The 18,044-nt window shown below is 41.0% G+C and overlaps 1 protein-coding gene across 7 annotated transcripts in view; it reads left to right on the top strand.

Moving 5' to 3' along the window:
* XRCC4 (X-ray repair cross complementing 4) overlaps nucleotides 1-2,558 on the top strand; it is a 237,066-nt gene extending 234,508 nt beyond the window's left edge. For all 7 annotated transcript variants that reach the window (XM_079995777.1, XM_079995772.1, XM_079995773.1 and 4 more), the window contains one exon: nucleotides 585-2,558. In XM_079995777.1, the coding sequence (XP_079851903.1) occupies nucleotides 585-693 (109 nt within the window). In that variant the 3' untranslated portion in view covers nucleotides 694-2,558. The remainder of the gene's footprint in view (nucleotides 1-584) is intronic.
* The last annotated feature ends 15,486 nt before the right edge of the window (nucleotides 2,559-18,044 follow it).

The raw sequence follows: 18,044 nt of genomic DNA, 5'->3' as shown, positions 1-18,044 counted from the left end.
AAGGATTTCAAATATGCACAACAGGCCCAAATACACTCTCTAGATTTGAAAGCTCAAATCTTTTTGCTATTGTAAGTTTTTTTGTTTTTTTTGATATTTCAACTATTGGCAAGGCAGAAGGTAGAGCTTAAGACCTTGAAATTTAGGAATTTGCTCCTAATGTCAAAATATTAGAAAATAGCTATAAATCCCATGCGAGAAAAATGAGGGGGCAACTCCAGCCAATTTTCAGCTATGCCATGCAGTGGTAACTGAACTAAATACAGCTTAGCTGTCTTTTCCATTTACTTGCTTGCTTCTGCTTAATTCTTTACGTTGGCATCACAGGTTGGATTGGCATCTTGAGGAAAATGAGAGGGGGGATTCAAATGGAAAAGTGACAACTAAACTATTGCAACCTGAATAATTTTTATTGCTGGCTTTGCCGCAGATGAGCAAGTAGCAAATATGAGCACAATTCCTTCCTAAACATGAATACAGTCGCCAAAGACACTAAACTTTCCTTTAGATATCTTCACCTAACATTGTTTAAAAATAACCAACATAAATTTGTTTCACTAAGGTTATCTGCTTTAAATCTCTAGAGCTGATTCTCCTCCAAAATCGTCAGTCAAGCAGCCGTCATCGAAAGAGATGCCTTCAGAGTCAGAAAAAAACACTGGTGATCCTGAAGACCTCTTTGATGATATCTGACCAATCTGGAAGAAGACTACGACCTCACTACAAGTTGTTTATCTCCAATTAATTATTTGTCTCAAAAGGAATATTTTTATCTAGAAGAGGGGGGCTATTTGTTCTTTCGGAGAACATTTTTAACAATGGTTTTATCTTTTTCTAATAAAGTTTTTGTGTGTGATCCCCCTAGTGGTCATCATTTGTCACTCAAGATTTTGAAGCTGGGTTTGTCTACAGTTGATTTGTGTGAGGGAAGCTGATCTTCCCTTGGGGCTTAGGGAGAAAAATTAACCAGACCACCAAAGTGGCAGCAATAAAAACAGTGAGGGGAGATTAAGACTGCAATCCCCACAGAAAGGTGTCTTTTAAAGTCTAAAACCTTTTCATAGATAGCCATAAGATATTTCCCAAATTCAAGGCTGACAAATATTTTCTAATTTGCACCATTCTGCTATGGAATCCAATGTCCTCTCTGTCTCTCCTTGGTCGCCACTTTTTTAAAAAGTCCCGGGGTGAAGGCTGATCATCATTAGCTCCAGTTATGCAGTGGTCTAAGCTGCTACATCTTGCTCAAGCCTATACCATTGTTTCATATTTTTATTGATGCAAACCACTTTGGGACCTACTGGCAAAAGGCGGTAAACAAAAGTCTCAATTAAATAATAAACAGAAGGGAGCATAGAACGAAACCAAATAACTTCAGCCTCCCACTATACCTCTCACATGTATCACTTCTTATTGCGGAAGTTATTTCAGAGGGCAAGTTTTTATATGACAACGCCTTCAAGGGCAAACAAAGTCACTTGTGAAAGAGAGCAAGAGAAGGTAGTGCAGATGAAGAGGTAGATGTTTTTGCAGGCACTGCCAAAAAACACAGAAGAAACGGGACATTATTTTTTTACTACAAAACATGCTTCTGGAAAAAAGTGTCTGTTTCAGCCTTAATCGATGCTAGTTGCTACTGGAGCAGATGGTGCAGTTCAACTCTGGGAAGAAGAAAGAGAAATGCCAAAATTAACAAGATTATAGTTGCTATATGGAACTCCCATTTTAGCAGTCACACATTTATGATTCTCAATTCTTTTAGGCCCACTGGGGTTTTTGATCTAAGTTTGTTTTGGATGGGCATCTACTAACCTTTGCTCAGAGTAGACCTATTGAAATCGTTGGCCATGGCTAATTTAGAGAACATTAATTTCACAGAGTCTACCAAAAATAAAAGTTAGTTGAATACAACGCTTTGGTTTTTTTTCAGTTGGACGTTTGCTGCCACATTTTATAGCACTGCAAATTCAACAATAGTTCAGCTTGCTTAACGCATAGAGGACTAAACAAATAAGAAGAAGAAACAAAAAAAATTGAAAATAGGACACTGAATCCATTATGGAAATAAGAAATATGGATGAAAAACACTACTCTTTCTATAAACAGTGTGCAAAGCTGAAAAGGGATAAGAAGGATTAGAGAGTATGCTATGAAAAAATAGGTAGATTGTTACCAGGTGCTCCCTCCTGTAGATGCTTTCCAATGTATAACCATATTTAATTAGGAAATAATGGGAAAACACACTTTTACTTTCTACTCATACACTTTTGACTTGTGTTCGCTGCAACTTCATATTTTTGCCCATCCTGGAATCTCAAATGGGTTGGATCTTGAGGAAATTAGTCATAGATTATAGTTGTGACTAACTTCCTCTGCATCCAACTCAACTTTTTCCTTGGGATTGTAGCCATATCTTCTTTTTAAAAATGCTTTATGTGTAAACATCTGCTCAGCTATATACAGTTTTCATGACTTTTTATCAATGCCTCTACCGTTAAATGCGAAATGTACAGAGATTATATGCATCATCTTCAAACCATTAAAAACTATTTTTTATAGCCAGTGGTGGAGAGTTTGACTTTGGGCTAGAAAATTATGGGTTTGTTGTAGTGCCAAAGCAAAATGCACTTCCATGGATTTGTAATCCCATTCACAGGATGTGAAAATGAAGTGGGGAGAGGTATTTTTCAAGATTACTTTTATGGGCGAAGCGCTCCTTGAGAGAAAGGTAAGGAAACAAATGTGACAAATTCCAAATCTGTCTCTTGATGCAAAATATTCATGTGGTTTTTATTCTTACGTTGTCACCCTCAGCTTATTCTTCCTTTCTTCTTGGCATACAGAACAGGACACAATAAATTTAACAGCATATATAAAAGGCCAAATGCAAATTAAAACCACTCAGATGTACCAAATCGGGTGTATACGGGCTAAAATTATGCATGCAGGCTTATTATAGATAAGTAAAATCAAATGTTGTGCATTCAGTCTTACACCCAACCTTAACATTATTTTCAAAGAAATCCAGTTGATGCAATAAGCTAAAATATAAAGCAGAACCACTCAGGAAATGATTAGAAACTATTTACCTTTGAGTGGATCCTGTTTATTTTATACACTTAAGAGGTGTAAGAGTCCTCTGTGTGGTCAACCCAATAGTTGTCTTTTTGTTCATTCTCTCTCTCTCTCTCTCTTTCTCTCTCACACACTTTAGTGCATGTCCCTCTTTGATATATTGTCTCACTGATTTCAGCAGTTTCCAAGGTACTTGGGGTCTTGTTGCTTTTTTTCAACCAGTGGAGGACATTCCATAAGGCTACTTATCCCAGTATAAAGCACTTCTGCAAAGTGCCCCAGTACACAAAATGATGTCAAGTCATTTTTATGCTATTTAATTAAAGAGCAGCTGAAAGTCCCATAGTTTCTGCATATGGTTCTGATTACTCCAGCTGAGCATGAATCCTGTATTGGATCAAAGCTTTTTTGCCCTTGTATTTCCCTCTAGCCTTGTGTTTCCATTCTGCCCACCCCCCACCCCGCTAAGCTTATACAATGTTCTCTTTCATTTAACAAGACGATTAAAGTGTAGTTTTAAATATTAGTTTTATTTTAACAGTAACCTGGAGGTACTACTCAACAGGGCAAAGGTAACTCTAAAAAAATTATGTCTGGGTTCGTGAAAGCAGTCATTTTGGAAGACCGATGCAGGAGGATGGAAAATGATCTGCAAATGATTGCAGTCAGTTTTCTTGAGATTTGCTCGGCGCTGGAAAGGAACTGCATGAAAACAAACCCTGCTCACTCTAATTCTGCTCACGAGAAGTCTCTTGAAAAGGAAGAAGACAACTAGCTTTGGCTGGAACAGTGAGGAAGCTCAGCTGTTTGGGGATATTGTTATTGCCTCGCTGGAACAAGGGGGAAAGTCTATGACGTGTGTTTGAGAGAGTGAGATGGAACAGATCGGTGTTATTAAGTCATCTTGTACATCCAGTTGCTGATGCTTTCAGGAGAACTGCAGTACATAGATGCTTAAAGGTAAAGGTAAAGGGACCCCTGACCATTAGGTCCAGTCGTGACCGACTCTGGGGTTGCGGCGCTCATCTGGCGAACCAGAGCAGCACACGGAAACGCCGTTTACCTTCCCGCCAGAGCGGTACCTATTTATCTACTTGCACTTTGACGCGCTTTTGAACTGCTAGGTTGGCAGGAGCAGGGACCGAGCAATGGGAGCTCACCCCGTTGCAGGGATTCGAACCGCCGACCTTCTGATTGGCAAGTCCTACGCTCTGTGGTTTAACCCACAGTGCCACCCGTGTCCCTTACACAGATGCTTACATGTGGTTATATTCCCAGATATCTGCACCAATCCAGAGAGCTTTAGCTACCCAGCAGCTTGAGTGAGATAGTGTATACTAATCATACTAATACCAGTATACAAGTGTGTACTAATCATGCAGTATCAAATGCTCATTTTTCAAACCCCGAATTTTATAATTTAGCTTTTTTAAAGAAGGTTATTGGGGATATGATTTAGCTAAAATTGTTGGTGGAGGGGGTTACATTTCATGAAGGGGTCTCAACTCCTTTTCTCCATCATTTGAGCACTGCTCTGAAGAGAGACCTGGCTTGGACTGCTCTGAGCACTGTGCATGTCTGACTGCCCTTCAGTCTGGCTGTTGTGGTATGCACTTCTCTCCGTGATGATCCTTGCTTATTTCCTATTGCTAGACCTGGAAAAGAAATCATTCTGCTAGGCAACTGCAGCCACAATGCTGATGTGCCCCAAAGACTTACTTTGAGACAAAGCTCAGCCCTCAATCCTGTTTTCATGCTCGGGAGCTCAACTCTCAAATATGTGAATTAAAATGGGATTTTAATGATGCAAGGGATCCTTTTGAGCACATGCAGAATGGCTTCCCTTCATCGCCACGCAGCCCCAAGTAACTGTTTCACTTCTAAGATTGGGAAAGAGGTCTTCTGGCCCAAACAGCCTGGCTTCCAGGAACTGTGGCCTCTAGATTTTGAGAAATAAAGCACTGGGTATTTGGTGATGACGGCTGTGGGTTGCCTAGCAACATCAACAGAGTGATTCCCCTTTCCCTCTGACCTTGCAAAATGAACACTCAGGGCTGGCAGACAGCAGAACACATGTGAGATGGATATCCAGGGCCTGGATATGTTGAAAAAGGTGAAGGTGTGTTTCAAGTAAATCTTGTTCCTAAACTTTGTAGCTTTCTATGGAAGAGTTCTGATAGGTTGGGCCACAAATCATGAAGTCTAGAGATCCCAAGAATGCATATGCAAGAGATTTTAGGCTTTCTAGTTTTTCCTCAACTGGTGTGGGTCTCTCGGAGGAGTTTGTTTACAAAACTCAGATCCGTAATGGAAATTGCTTTCAAAGGTATCCTTAAGTTTGTACAGAGACCTGGAAGTCACCATCCTTCCGGCAATGTAATGTGGTTCGAGACAAGGAGTGCAGCTGCTGTGTTTAAGCTGAGCAACATTTATGATAAGTTAATCAGGGGTGATTTATGGAAATAATTGCAGAGAAAGAAAAATCACCTCTTCTTTCCTTACACTTGTTGGGCACTGGAAATCCCTGGCAAATTGGCAGTCTTCCCAATAATGAATCAGGTTAAGTGTGTTCCTTCTTCCCATTTGACTTTGGGAAGGCATCAGTCAAGGTGAGAGTGATTCTGATTTATGAGGGCAACTCAGCAATGAGATGCAATGTAAGCTGTTTTCTTTTACACTTGATCTTGACACATGGTTCGCCTGCAGAGCTACGGGTAGCGGCGTGTCGCTGTTGCATTTCCACCCTCTTCATTGAGCTATAGGCAGATATGAAACAACAACCTTTCTGCTGCCAGAACCTTTCCTGTTGCAATATAATGAAACAAAAACACAGAGTGATGGGATAGGCTGACAAAGGGCTGAACAGAAGTAAATGTTGCCCTGACAGCTTCACCGCAGAATAGCATCTCCATTAGAGTTAGAAAGACACACACTCCCTTCAAACAGTCATGGCTTCCTCCAAAGATTTCTGGGAACTGCAGTTTGTTAACAGTGCTGAGAGTTGTTAAGAGACCCCTAACCAAGAATTGCATTGTCAGGAACAACTCTGATGCAGAAGTCCCCTGCTGAACAGACAAAAATCTCAGGGCATTGCCCCATGTGTTTTAAGCAAAAATCTGGAATGCAAAAATAGTCCTCAACATGAATATACTGATTCTGCTTTACCCTCTTCTCTTGAAATATTACCATTGCATTGTCAGGGACAAAAGCTAAGAACTTCAGGTGTATAAGTGGCTACCTGTTTTCATTCTGGATTGGAAGGGGAAGCCAAAATGTTCAAGGACTTGAGCTGCCTATTAGGAAAGACTAACTAAAAGAGGTGACTACATGGGGACATGATCAAGGTTAAAAAATGATGCATCGTTGGAGAAAATTGGGGGGGGGGGTCTACCCTTTCCTATGATGCTAAGAATCAGGGGTTACCTAAACTGATTGGCAATAGATACAGAACAGATAAGAGAAAGTACTTCTTCCCATAATGCATAATTAAGGCTGCAATCTCATTGGATGAGTAGACTTCTGAATTATGCAGCAAATGCTAGACTTCATGACCAGGAATTAATGAGTGTTGGCTATGAGCTTAGAGGGCTTCCAATGGGAAATAGACCAGTTCAACAAAGATATGCATCAAGGGTTATTAGGTCATTAATCCAACAGAACCTCTATCAGAAGCAGCAACCACTGAATACTATTTGCTAGGAGGGCAACAGCATGGAAGGGCTGGTTACTGCCTTTGTCCATTGCTTGTGGACCTTTTCAATACATCTGGTTGCCTGTTGTAATACAAGAAAAAGGACTGGAGATCATGTAGGACTACAGCTCCCATCATCCCTGACTGTTGGCCCTGCTGGCTTGGGCTGCTGGGAGTTGGAGTCCAGTGACATCTGGCCACATGTTCCCACCCCTGGACTAGATGTATCCTTAACTGAAGTTGTACTCTGCTTCCAACCTCTTATTTCCTATATGGGCTTCATTAGCAAGAACTGTGGTTTAGCTTGTTACTGCCAGCAATCCTAAATTTGGAGAGATTAAAGCACACCTAGGAGTGCTTCATATGAAGGCAGTAGTGGACTGGCAAAGGGGAATGTGCCTGAAGCAACAGCAGCTCTGTCTTCCCCTCTTCCAAGAATGCATACAGAGTGGGAGAAGGCAAGAATGAATGAATCAAGCACATGGGAGGGTGGAATTAAAATATCACTATATACCAAATGTTGAATCTAAGAGGTCATCTGTGGAGAGTGAAGGAGACGGAGCCACACCCCATGTTTCAGACCAATATAATTAGTCTTCAGCGAATCTCTACCGCTCGCCAACAAACTGGTTCTGCACACTGAGATGGCACATTCAGAAACTGTATGTTCCCAGGACATCTGCATCAATAACAGTTTTGGACATGTAGTTCAGTTCAACTGCCTCCATTGTGAGATGATGCAAGTATTTCCACCTCTGCTTCCTGGACAGGCTGCATCAAGTGTCCTACTTCGCCCCTGAAAGAGTTGATGTAGGTTTCCTAGGGCCAAATAGGTGTAGCAGGAAATTTGTGAGTCAGTAGATGATAAAATCTCCTCAAAAATAAATAAATGAGGTTATAGTACATCTGGAAATAGTGTTCTAAATCCATAGTTTGAAAGCCCTTTAAGAAAAAAGTAGTTAGAACTATGAAAATAAACTTTGGATTGTGCATTTTAGAGTGTGTGTTACTAAAGTGAACATTCCTGTCCCAGGCATGTGACTCAGGAAGCAAAGTCTCTTACACCAAGGGAAATGCAGCTGGCGCACCTATATGCTCTGGGTCAAACTATGTTTCATGAGCATTTCCCTAAAACCATATTTTGCAGAGCTGATGACTAGTGTCATCACCCCACTGGAGAATTATTACTTTTTAATCACATTAATTTTAGTTGATTAATCTAAATTTGCTCATGGGTAAAAGCAATTACCATGAAGCAGGAAGCACACTTCCTTTGTTTTTTTAGATAATGGGCACATATATCATCATGGCCTTTATCTTAGAAGAGGCATGCTAGTGAAAAGGGGAATGCCACTTTCAAAATGGTTTAACTACCTGCAGTTTTTTAAAGGAGTTCTGTACGAAATCTTACGCTCAATTCCTTCTAGGCACCTTTTTAGTCAATTAATAGAACTGATTGATCAGTTAAACATTCCAGCCCCGCCAATGGCTCTTTGCTTTAAAGTTGCTAAAATCCTGACAACTGAACCAAATTCCAGCTCTTTCTTTTACCAAGTATTTCCCCATTGCTTATGCAAAATATAAGGCTTAATGTGAATGCTGTTCATCTATGATACGTAGAGCTGACCAGTTGCTACTTTCCATTCCAGAGGAAGTTGTACCCCATGGGCTCATAAAATGATACTCGTGCACAGAAATACTTTGTGATCTTGTAGTGTGGAAGTTGTGCATAAGGTACATGTTCCCAAATTACTACCTATTACAGTGATACAATAGTAGTCACAAAAGCAAGAGATTACCCCCAGGGCTTGCCCATTCACTTCTCTTCTCATCTGTTGCTTTGTTGGTTGGGGAGATTATTGCTTTTGTTCTTTCTCCTTATTAGCCCTGGCAATTTAGGGGGATATGTGGCTGTAGTGTCTAATTTGCTGTTTGCCTCTCACACTGGCTCATTAAAATCTGAATGCATTGTGAAGGGAACAGAAATATCACTTGGGTTTATCTGGTGTGAAACTGGCTTAGTCATGCCCAGATGGTAGTGTCTGCTGACTACAAACAGAAAGACCTCAGCTGGAGACACTGAGGATATTATAAGGATTCTCTGAGATCTTGTGATACCAAATCTATTTCCCAGGGCCTCGGAAACAGGTATCCAAATTAGGTTTACTTCATATTGCAATTTTCACTTTACACAGCAAGCATCTTTTCAGCGTGTCCAAAGCACATACTTCAGTGACCGCTCAACAGAAGAGGCACATACTGTATGTAAATAGGCAGTGGAAATGCATTGGAAACTGTGACTAGCCACAAATAACTGGCACATACTCCATTTTTACAGTTACAGACACAAACGTCTGCCCGTATTGTTGCATTCATCATGAATAAGAACTATTGAGGGAATTCTAATCTGGGTTAATGAAGTGCTTTGGAATCTGGAGGTAACATTTAGTCCATCTTAACTAATGTTAGTTAATTTGGTCTGTTGAATTTATAAATCATTTCCCACAAGGGAATGTTCTGAAACAGAATAGCATCTCTGCCAAATCTTGTGGGCAAACATTGTGCTTCTCCAGATCAAGAGGAGCAGATGACTACAAAAGTTGCAAGGTTTCTAGCTGAGGAAATCAGAATAAGGTCCACTGTTTGACTGCTGATTCAGGACCCTAAACTGTGTTTTATATAATTGACTTTTTATTTTGTTCTGTGCATATCACAATGTTCTTTTGTTGCTATGGCTGATGGCTGACACAAATAAAGTTCCATTCATTCATTGTGCTGCTCAGTAAATAATAACATTTTGGCATGTATAGATGGGGCTTGTCAACAAGGTAGCCCATCTAGGAGAAGGAAAACTCTGATCCTTGCAAGATATCTTGGGGAGAAGAAAAGGCTAGGGAGTAAACCCTACACAATCATGAACTGGCAGGACAATGGGGAGGAGGAGGGAGATCCTGGCAAGGGATGCAACCGTGACTGGGACACACCAGGACAAGCTGGCGATGAGGAAAGAGAGGTTGGTGTAGGAATTACTCGGAGGGTAATGGATAATGACTAGGGGATGGGGGTTAGTGCACAGGAAGCAGAGCAGCAAGACCCATCACCAGAGGGGTCCCTGTCTCCACAAGCATGGCAGGCTCTGAAGCATAGGGAGCAGCAGGTGGGACACCCCAGGAGGCTGAGGCAGGCAAGGGCCCACAGCCCAGCTCCCTAGTTGGTCAGGTGGGGCTCACTAGCCCTGGGAGGAGGTATGGAGTAGGCTCAGAACAGGTGAAGGCTACATGCCTCATCAAGAGCAGGTGCTGCAATCAGTATGCAAAGTATAGAAAGGCAGCAGTGCTGAGGGCCTGTGTCTGCTCAGCTGCCCATGTTGATGGCTCTCAGCTTGGATGCTCCAGAATCTCTGCAGGACTTTCAACATGTGAGTTGATTCTGGTTTGGGGACTTGACATACTGACTTGCCGCCAGGTAGGCCAGACGTTCAAGACCATTGCCAAGAGGGGGGTCTTGTTGTCTGGTCAGCCTAGGACCTCCATTCACACTGCCCAGGCTTGGGCCCTGGGGAGGTTACTTTCGTGCTGCTAACACAGAGGTTTGACTTTACCCCCCTAAAGGCGCACTCCATTGTCTCTCGAGACAGACAGATGCCAACAATCTATATGCTGAATATTCCATAGATTTATGCTCATAGTTATTTATATTAAAAAAAACAGACTAAATGCATAATTACGGTATAATATCACTACATCACTAAACAAATAGTTTAACAATTCATTTAAAATACGTATATCACATCGCACAATGGTGGAAATTTTAATTCAGCCAAACAATACCTGAGCTAGGCTGGTTCCTGAGACCTCACCCAGCCATGTAGGAAGTAGGAACAGCCAGGAAGAGTTTTTGCAGTGTGGCTGATGGCTCCTAAATTATGAGAACTATGGTGAAAACCTAGGAACTCTAGATCTCTGCTCTAGTATAAGGAAGTGACTCGCTCAAAATTCCCACTGATTGGACTTTGAGGCTGAGTTCTGTTGCTTGCATTGCTAGTTCACAATATTGTAGAAATTAATTTCAATGCTGGGAATTTGATTTGCATACTTGAGCTAATCCATGTTTACAAAGGGTAGCTTTTCAATTTCAGGCTTATTTGATAAAGAGAAGTATGTGTGTGTAGCCAACACTGAATAGGACTCCATGACTAAATGTGGGTTTTCATGCTTTTTCTGTGTATCTCTTCCTCTTAAAATCTGAAGGACCCTGGAGGAAGATTCTTTGCAGCATCTAAATAATCTGTAGCTTCTTTATTGGAGATCTGTTTAGTTTGTGGAAAACTGCACATTTTCAGTGGGAATTCTTTTTACAGCTGCCTTATTCTGTTTATCTGGATCTGTCACTAAAGTAAACTTGCATTTGGTTGTTTAGAATACTGTGGTGGTTTCCAAGGCCCCCTTTCTGCCCATGTTCATGAAAGGGCTTGGTTTATTATCATAACCTTTGCTTAAAGGTCCTAACCTTGCAGTTTGTACTCTGAGTGAATACTCACTGATTAAAGAAGAGGAAAATGGCAGCTCACATTCAGATAAGGGTCTTGGATGGAACTGGTTAGACTTACAACATCTAAGTTATAATGGGGATCATATGCCCTGGCTCCTTTTGTGCCCTCCAGTCCTCCTCCTCTGGGCTACAAACCAGATATTCTTCACCTAGTACACTTGTTTGTATTCAGCTCCCTTAGGGAGATATGTATACAATTCCTAGCTTCATATCCCTGGGGTAAAGCATGATTTGACTTGAGCACCTGTGCTTTTGGCATCATAACACCAATTCTCAGGAATTCTGTTCCCTCAGAAGTGATTCCCCAATATTTTCATGTTTTCAGTGTGTTTGTGTGGAAATAGAATATTCACACTCCTTTGACCAAATACTTACTTCTACTTAAGTACTTGAAAATTACAAGTTATTTTGTTTATGTTGGAAAAATTAAAATATTTCTCAAAGACTTTACAACTGAAACTAGATTTGAGATTAAGGGAAGAGGCTTGTATTGGCCTCACTCGTCTCCTTGAATAAGTAAATGTGGCGAGGAGACAAAGAACTTCATCAGGTACATCTGAGGTCTTAGGCATGTGGCATGTCCAGTATTATGCTTTCTTTCTTTGTTTGCTTATTTTAAACAGACTCCTATTTGGCGTTAAACTGCTTTTGAACATCTTCTCAGTTAACAAAACAGATTGGCTCAATCACTTTTGGGATATATATTTGTATTCAATAACTGGGTGGCGTGGTAGCATGAGACCACCATTCAATGTGTTCAGCTGTTCCCATGCGCAGATCTAACACATAAACAAACCACTTCAGCTGGATATCAGTAGGCAGGGAGTTTCAGAGTATAGGTATTTCCACACTAAAATATTGATTCTTTACAACTGTACAACGAGCATTATGCGGTACCTGATATAATGCCAGTTCCACAGACTGAAGTGGTTGAGTGCAGTACAGATGTAGCCTCTGTGAGAGGGCTGGGGATGAGACCAACAGGCACAATTCCACTCCTGAATCTATCCCAGGTCTGAAGACATAAGAAAACTACATTTTATTTCTTCACCAAGCATCACTGATGGGAAAGAGTAATCTAGAAATACAGCCAGATGGCATCTGTACTAGATGCAGAAGTATAAATAGATGACATCCTTTGCTCCAGGCATGAGAAAACCTGTTGAATAACCCATTCCCTTTTGCTTTGGCTGAGTGTTTGCAGCAATACTGAACAAAGATATATAGATGGAGCTGGCACTTAACCAAATATTTTCAAGCAGAGGGACTAAATCAAAGTATTGTGCCATTATAGTCGTGCTAATCTTTAAAGCTGCCATATGTCTTCATAAGCAGCGCATCCAAGGAAAGCTGCTTGATAAATGCTTTCATAGTATGAGAGAAACAGATACCCTAAATGTGGCCCAATACTTGTTATGAGACGTGTTCAGCTGCAGAAAGAACTCAACCCCCTACCAGTCTGTGAGGGGTGCTATCTATTTTGCTCAAGGGTGGGGACAGGAATCCCAAGACGATTTAATTGAATATGTGACTTAGCCTGTGAAGAATGAGCTGTGTATGCATTACAGAAAATAAAGTAGACTCATCTTGGTCCAAAGTCCTCAGCGGGTGAGGCAAGACAGTGAGATATTTCCATTGGTTTGGCTGGGACAAACAGCCATTAGCACCTCTGCTCCTCAATTGGTCTCCTATAATGACTATTTGATACAGCAGTGATGGGCAACCTATGGCTCTCTAGATATTGCTGGAATGCAACTATCCCTGACCATTGGCCATACTGGCTGGAGATGATGAGAACTGGAGTCCAACAACATGGTTGCCCATCCCTGCAATACATGGTCAGTCTTCAGCCATTACATAAGAACTTGAATGTACTTATTCTCACACTCCCACCATGTTCCTTTATTCAGTGGTGTAGCTAGCTGCTCGGGTGCCCAGGGTGGTGCAAATGCCCTGCACTCGGGGGGGCAGGGAAAGCCACCCACGGGGCGGGGAAAGCCAGGGCAGAGCACACTGCGTAAAACCTCCATGAAGTCCGCAATCCCTGCGTTGCTTTTCAGGCAGTGTGGAGCCTGCAGGTGCCTGAGCCACTGCGTCACTCCCCAGGTGAGATGCGTGGCTCAGGCGCACTGCAGGCCAGGCCCTGCGGTCACTCCCCTCAGTGATGACACCTGGGGCAGCCCACACCCACCATACCCCCTTCCTATGCCACTGCCTTTATTCCTTCTGTATCATGCCTATTGTGTTTGCCACTATTTATTTGTAAGCTGTCCTATGTTGACAGAAAAGCCATATATAAACCTAAGTAGGTAAGTAAATGGCCAAACAAATCCCCACATATTTTCCAGTGGATACACAGCTCTGGGTAAGTGGGCTTTTTCATTGACCCAGAGAACTAAGGTCCACATTACGTTGCTGTCGCTGAAGCTAAACAGATCTGACCCTAATAGGCAACTGCCTGCAAGCCGTATGTTGTTTCTTTTGAGCTCTTTGCGGGAAGAGAAGGACTAAAGCATAAAACAGAATAACATTCATCTCAATGCTACTCTCTTTTCACAAAGGAATATGTGTAGGGAACTTCCCCCTTTGCTGGAATGAATAGGGAAACGCTTATGAGCAGACGAAGCTGGTGTATGTGTAATGTATCTAAGCCCCAAACCCAGAGGAGATTATGATTTCTCAGTTTTCTAGCTGTTGAGTGAGCCATCTTACCTAATAGCTGTAATTCTCAACAAGATGCAATCGATTAAGGTTCTTGCAAATCAAAAGCACCATATTAATGTTATTACTGTACATTTAAGAGACCCACAGAACTATTATTTATGTATATTTTAATTATCACATAAGGCACACGTAAATATACATTATGTACTGGTTTGGTGGTTCATAACTCAGCTTAATAAACTGAGTTATGAATGAGCCTTTTAGCCACACACTCTGCTCCTTTCCACGAGGGAGCAAACCCACCAGGAAGTCTTCAGATTTCCTTGCCATCTATGGCAGTCTTCAGTTAACTATAGTTTCTTCTGAATCAGAAAACTATGTTTAAAAGTTTTGGAACAAGCCATCTTCGAGTCAAGGCTTCAGGTCCTGGTTTGTTCCACAAAGCATAGTTTCCTGGTTTGAGTGAAATATGAAACTATGGTTAACGGAATGCTTCCTGGTTTGCTAGTTCACTTGTTCATGCAAAGGAGCAAAGGGACTGCATGTGCAACTAAAATGTTTGTTCATGCCTTGGCTTATTGAACAGATGGTCAATGATGCATACTGAATGTGTGAACTGACTCTATTGGAAACCACATTTATTCATGTATACAGACATTTGATGCTGCAGTAATAATAATAATAAATTATAATTTATATCCTGCCGATCTGGCTGGGTTTCCCCAGCCACTCTTGTCAGCTCCCAACAGAATATTAAAAATGCGATAAAATATCAAACATTAAAAACTTCCCTAAACAGGGCTGCCTTCAGATGTCTACTAAAAGTCAGATACAGTGGTACCTCGGGTTACTGACGCTTCAGGTTACAGACTCCGCTAACCCAGAAATAGTACCTCGGGTTAAGAACTTTGCTTCAGTATGAGAACAGAAATCATGCGGGGGTGGCACAGCAGCAGCGGGAGGCCCCATTAGTTAAAGTGGTACCTCAGGTTAAGAAGAGTTTCAGGATAAGAATTGACCTTCGGAATGAATTCGGTACTTAACCCAAGGTATCACTGTAGTTGTTTATTTCCTTGACATCTGATGGGAGGGTGTTCCACAGGGTGGGCACCACTACCGAGAAGTCTTTAAGTGATGAGCATACACGTGTGAACCAGCCCTAAGAAAACTGTAGTTTAGTCAGGTTCAGATCTTTGTTTAAATCTGAACTGAAAATAACTTTAAAGTTGATTGTCATGCTGGCTCATTCATTGAAGATGATAAGCCACAAATAGAATGCAGGGAATGAATGAGCAATGTGCCTTGCATTAAAAAAAAGCCCTAAAAAGAAAACAGCCATCTCATCATTTGAACTCTGAGGAAACTGGGGGAACACGTCAACATGGAATAGGATCCTGTTCTCCATCAGTGCCCTGGGATACTGTAAGCAATGCAGTGTGAGAACTCAAACACAAATTATGAGTCAAGGGGGGGGGGTCTTTGTTTTTAGAGTAACAAAAAAAAAAAAAGTTTGCCCAGGGAAAAAGAAGAGATACTGATGACAAATTCAAGTAACATAATATGTACCTAAGGTAATGAGTAAACCTTGTAAACTGTGCCAAATCTTATGAACAGGCTTCTCTGGCAGTAGAGGTAACTATTTCAGGGATAGCTGAGCATGTTTCATGACAACCAGTCTTTTAACATAACGATACACTGGTACCTCGGTTTAAGAACAGTCCTGTTTACGAACGATTCAGTATACAAACTCCACAAAACCGGTAGTGTCCCGGTTTGTGAAATTTACCTCTGTCTAAGAACGGAAGCCGAACAGTGGAAGGGCACCGGCAGCGGAAGGCCTCATTAGGGAAAGCACACCTTGGTTTAAGAACGGTTTCAGTTTAAGAACGGACTTCCGAAACAGATTAACCTGGATGCCAGTTTTTGCTTAGGGCAGATCCACACCATACTTTTAAAGCACATCCAACATATATTCCCCAAAGTATATTGGGAACTAGGCTTCGTTAATGGTGCTGGGAGTTGTAGTTCTGTGTGAAGAAAACTACACTTCCCAAGATTCTTTAGGGGAAGCTGTGTGCTTTAAATATGCATTGGATGTGCTTAAAATGTATGGTACAGATCTGCCCATAGTCTTATGGATTGTCATATCTAGATTTTAAGCACGTTTACTTGGATGGAAGTAGAGGATGACATCCTTTAGTCACATTTACTTACTTCAGTTATTTAACAGAATGAATATACCAGTTGACTAAAAGGAAAGAAAGAAACCTCAAAGTGGTTTACCACAATATAAAATAAAAATTTATTGAAACCCCACCCAGTAAAAATAGGTATTAACATATTCAAAAGATGATTAAATTCAACAGTAGTTTTAAAAAAAGAAGAAATAAAACACATGCAGCTTCTACATATCTGGATAGGCTTGTCTTAAAAAAAGTTTTAAGCAGGTTCTGAATGAGTACAGCAAACTGCCTGCCTGGTGTCAATTTCCATTTATGAAGGTTGAAGTTCTTGCAAGTGCCACTACAAATGCTGCGCTATTGATTATGATCGAAATGAAACCATTGCTTCATGCTTTTGGAAATTATTTGCTTTGTTTTATGAAGTTAAGGTTTTTGCTAAACACTCAAAATAACGTCTCATGAGTCTGATTACCTGAGCTAACAGCAAGGCAAGAAACAATTGCCTCTAAAAGTTACTATAGCTGATCGGACTATAGCTTCTGGGCTATAGGTCTCCAGAAAATGCTAAACATTTCCAAAATAACAAAAGAAATATTTACCTATATTTATTTATAACATTGTTTTAGATCAGATACGTGTTCTGCATGGAGACCTCTCCTGTACCTAAATAGTGCTCCAGTTGAGATTTAACCTCATTCCAAACCCAACCTATCATTACATATAAAGCATACAAGACAAATATTACTACCCATGAACTCACTATGTTGGAGAGTCTCAGGCCTACTTCTTAAATCGCAAATGAGGTAGAAAAATATGTTTCTGAACATTATTATTATTATTATTATTATTATTATTATTATTATTAATTACCACTTAAGACAGCAAGTTATGTCTCCATAGCTCCATTACAACTGTGCTTAGTTCTCTAATACTTGTATATCTTCCTAAGGCATCATACACCCTTTTTCATTTACTTACTCAGGTTTGGACCAAAAAGATTCAGGCAAATCATTTGCTATGCTTGTTTCCAAGAGCATTCTTTATCCCTCCTCTCTGTTTTCAGTGAATGAATTATTAGGCAGCTAAGAATTCAAAAATTAAAATAATCAGAAATATATTGCATGTGTTTCATTTTATATTTTATCTATCTAACTTTCTAGCGGTAAATAAAAAAAAAAATGGAAAACACATTGGAGTGAGAAATATTTTGTTTCCTGAATAGGTGGTGAAAGGAAACATGGCCGGGACAGATGGATCTCCTGGGACAGGGAGTTCCACCACTTGGACACTATAATGGAGAAGTCACATGCTCTAAAGGGTCAGCTGTGGTCAAGACTTTCACTGCAGCCTTTTGAAACAGCTGAAGTTTCCAAACGCTTTTCTAAGGCAGCCACATATAAAGCCTATTTAGAGCCATCTAATCTTTATTAAACTTAAGGCACACGTCACCATGGCCAGGTCGACCTTTTCTTGGAATGGGAGCAGTTTGCATGCCACTCTAAGCTGTGTGTAAGTACTGTGACGTAAGCTGCCATCGAGAGATCTAGTAGGAATAATAGGTGACAGAAGATGCCCAAACAACACAGCTGTACAATGGTACCTCAGAAGTCGAATGGAATCCATTCCGGAAGTCCATTCAGCTTCCAAAACATTCGAAAACCAAGGCGTAGCTTCCAATTGGCTGCAGGAGCTTCCTGCACTCAATCGGAAGCTGCAGAAGCCGTTCGGGTTCCAAAGAACCTTTGCAAACCGGAACACTCACTTGCGGATTTGCAGCATTCGGGAGCCAAAACATTAGACTCACAAGGTGTTCGGAATCCAAGGTACGACTGTATTTTGAAAGGGAGTGTCACCTTCATGGAAACAGGATTAAGCACTTC

This window comes from Podarcis cretensis, assembly GCF_951804945.1.
Source record: "Podarcis cretensis genome assembly, chromosome: 11".
In the NCBI taxonomy this organism is placed as follows: domain Eukaryota; kingdom Metazoa; phylum Chordata; class Lepidosauria; order Squamata; family Lacertidae; genus Podarcis; species Podarcis cretensis.
Note: the sequence above shows the minus strand (reverse complement) of the source record. Positions and strands in the feature narration are given on the sequence as shown.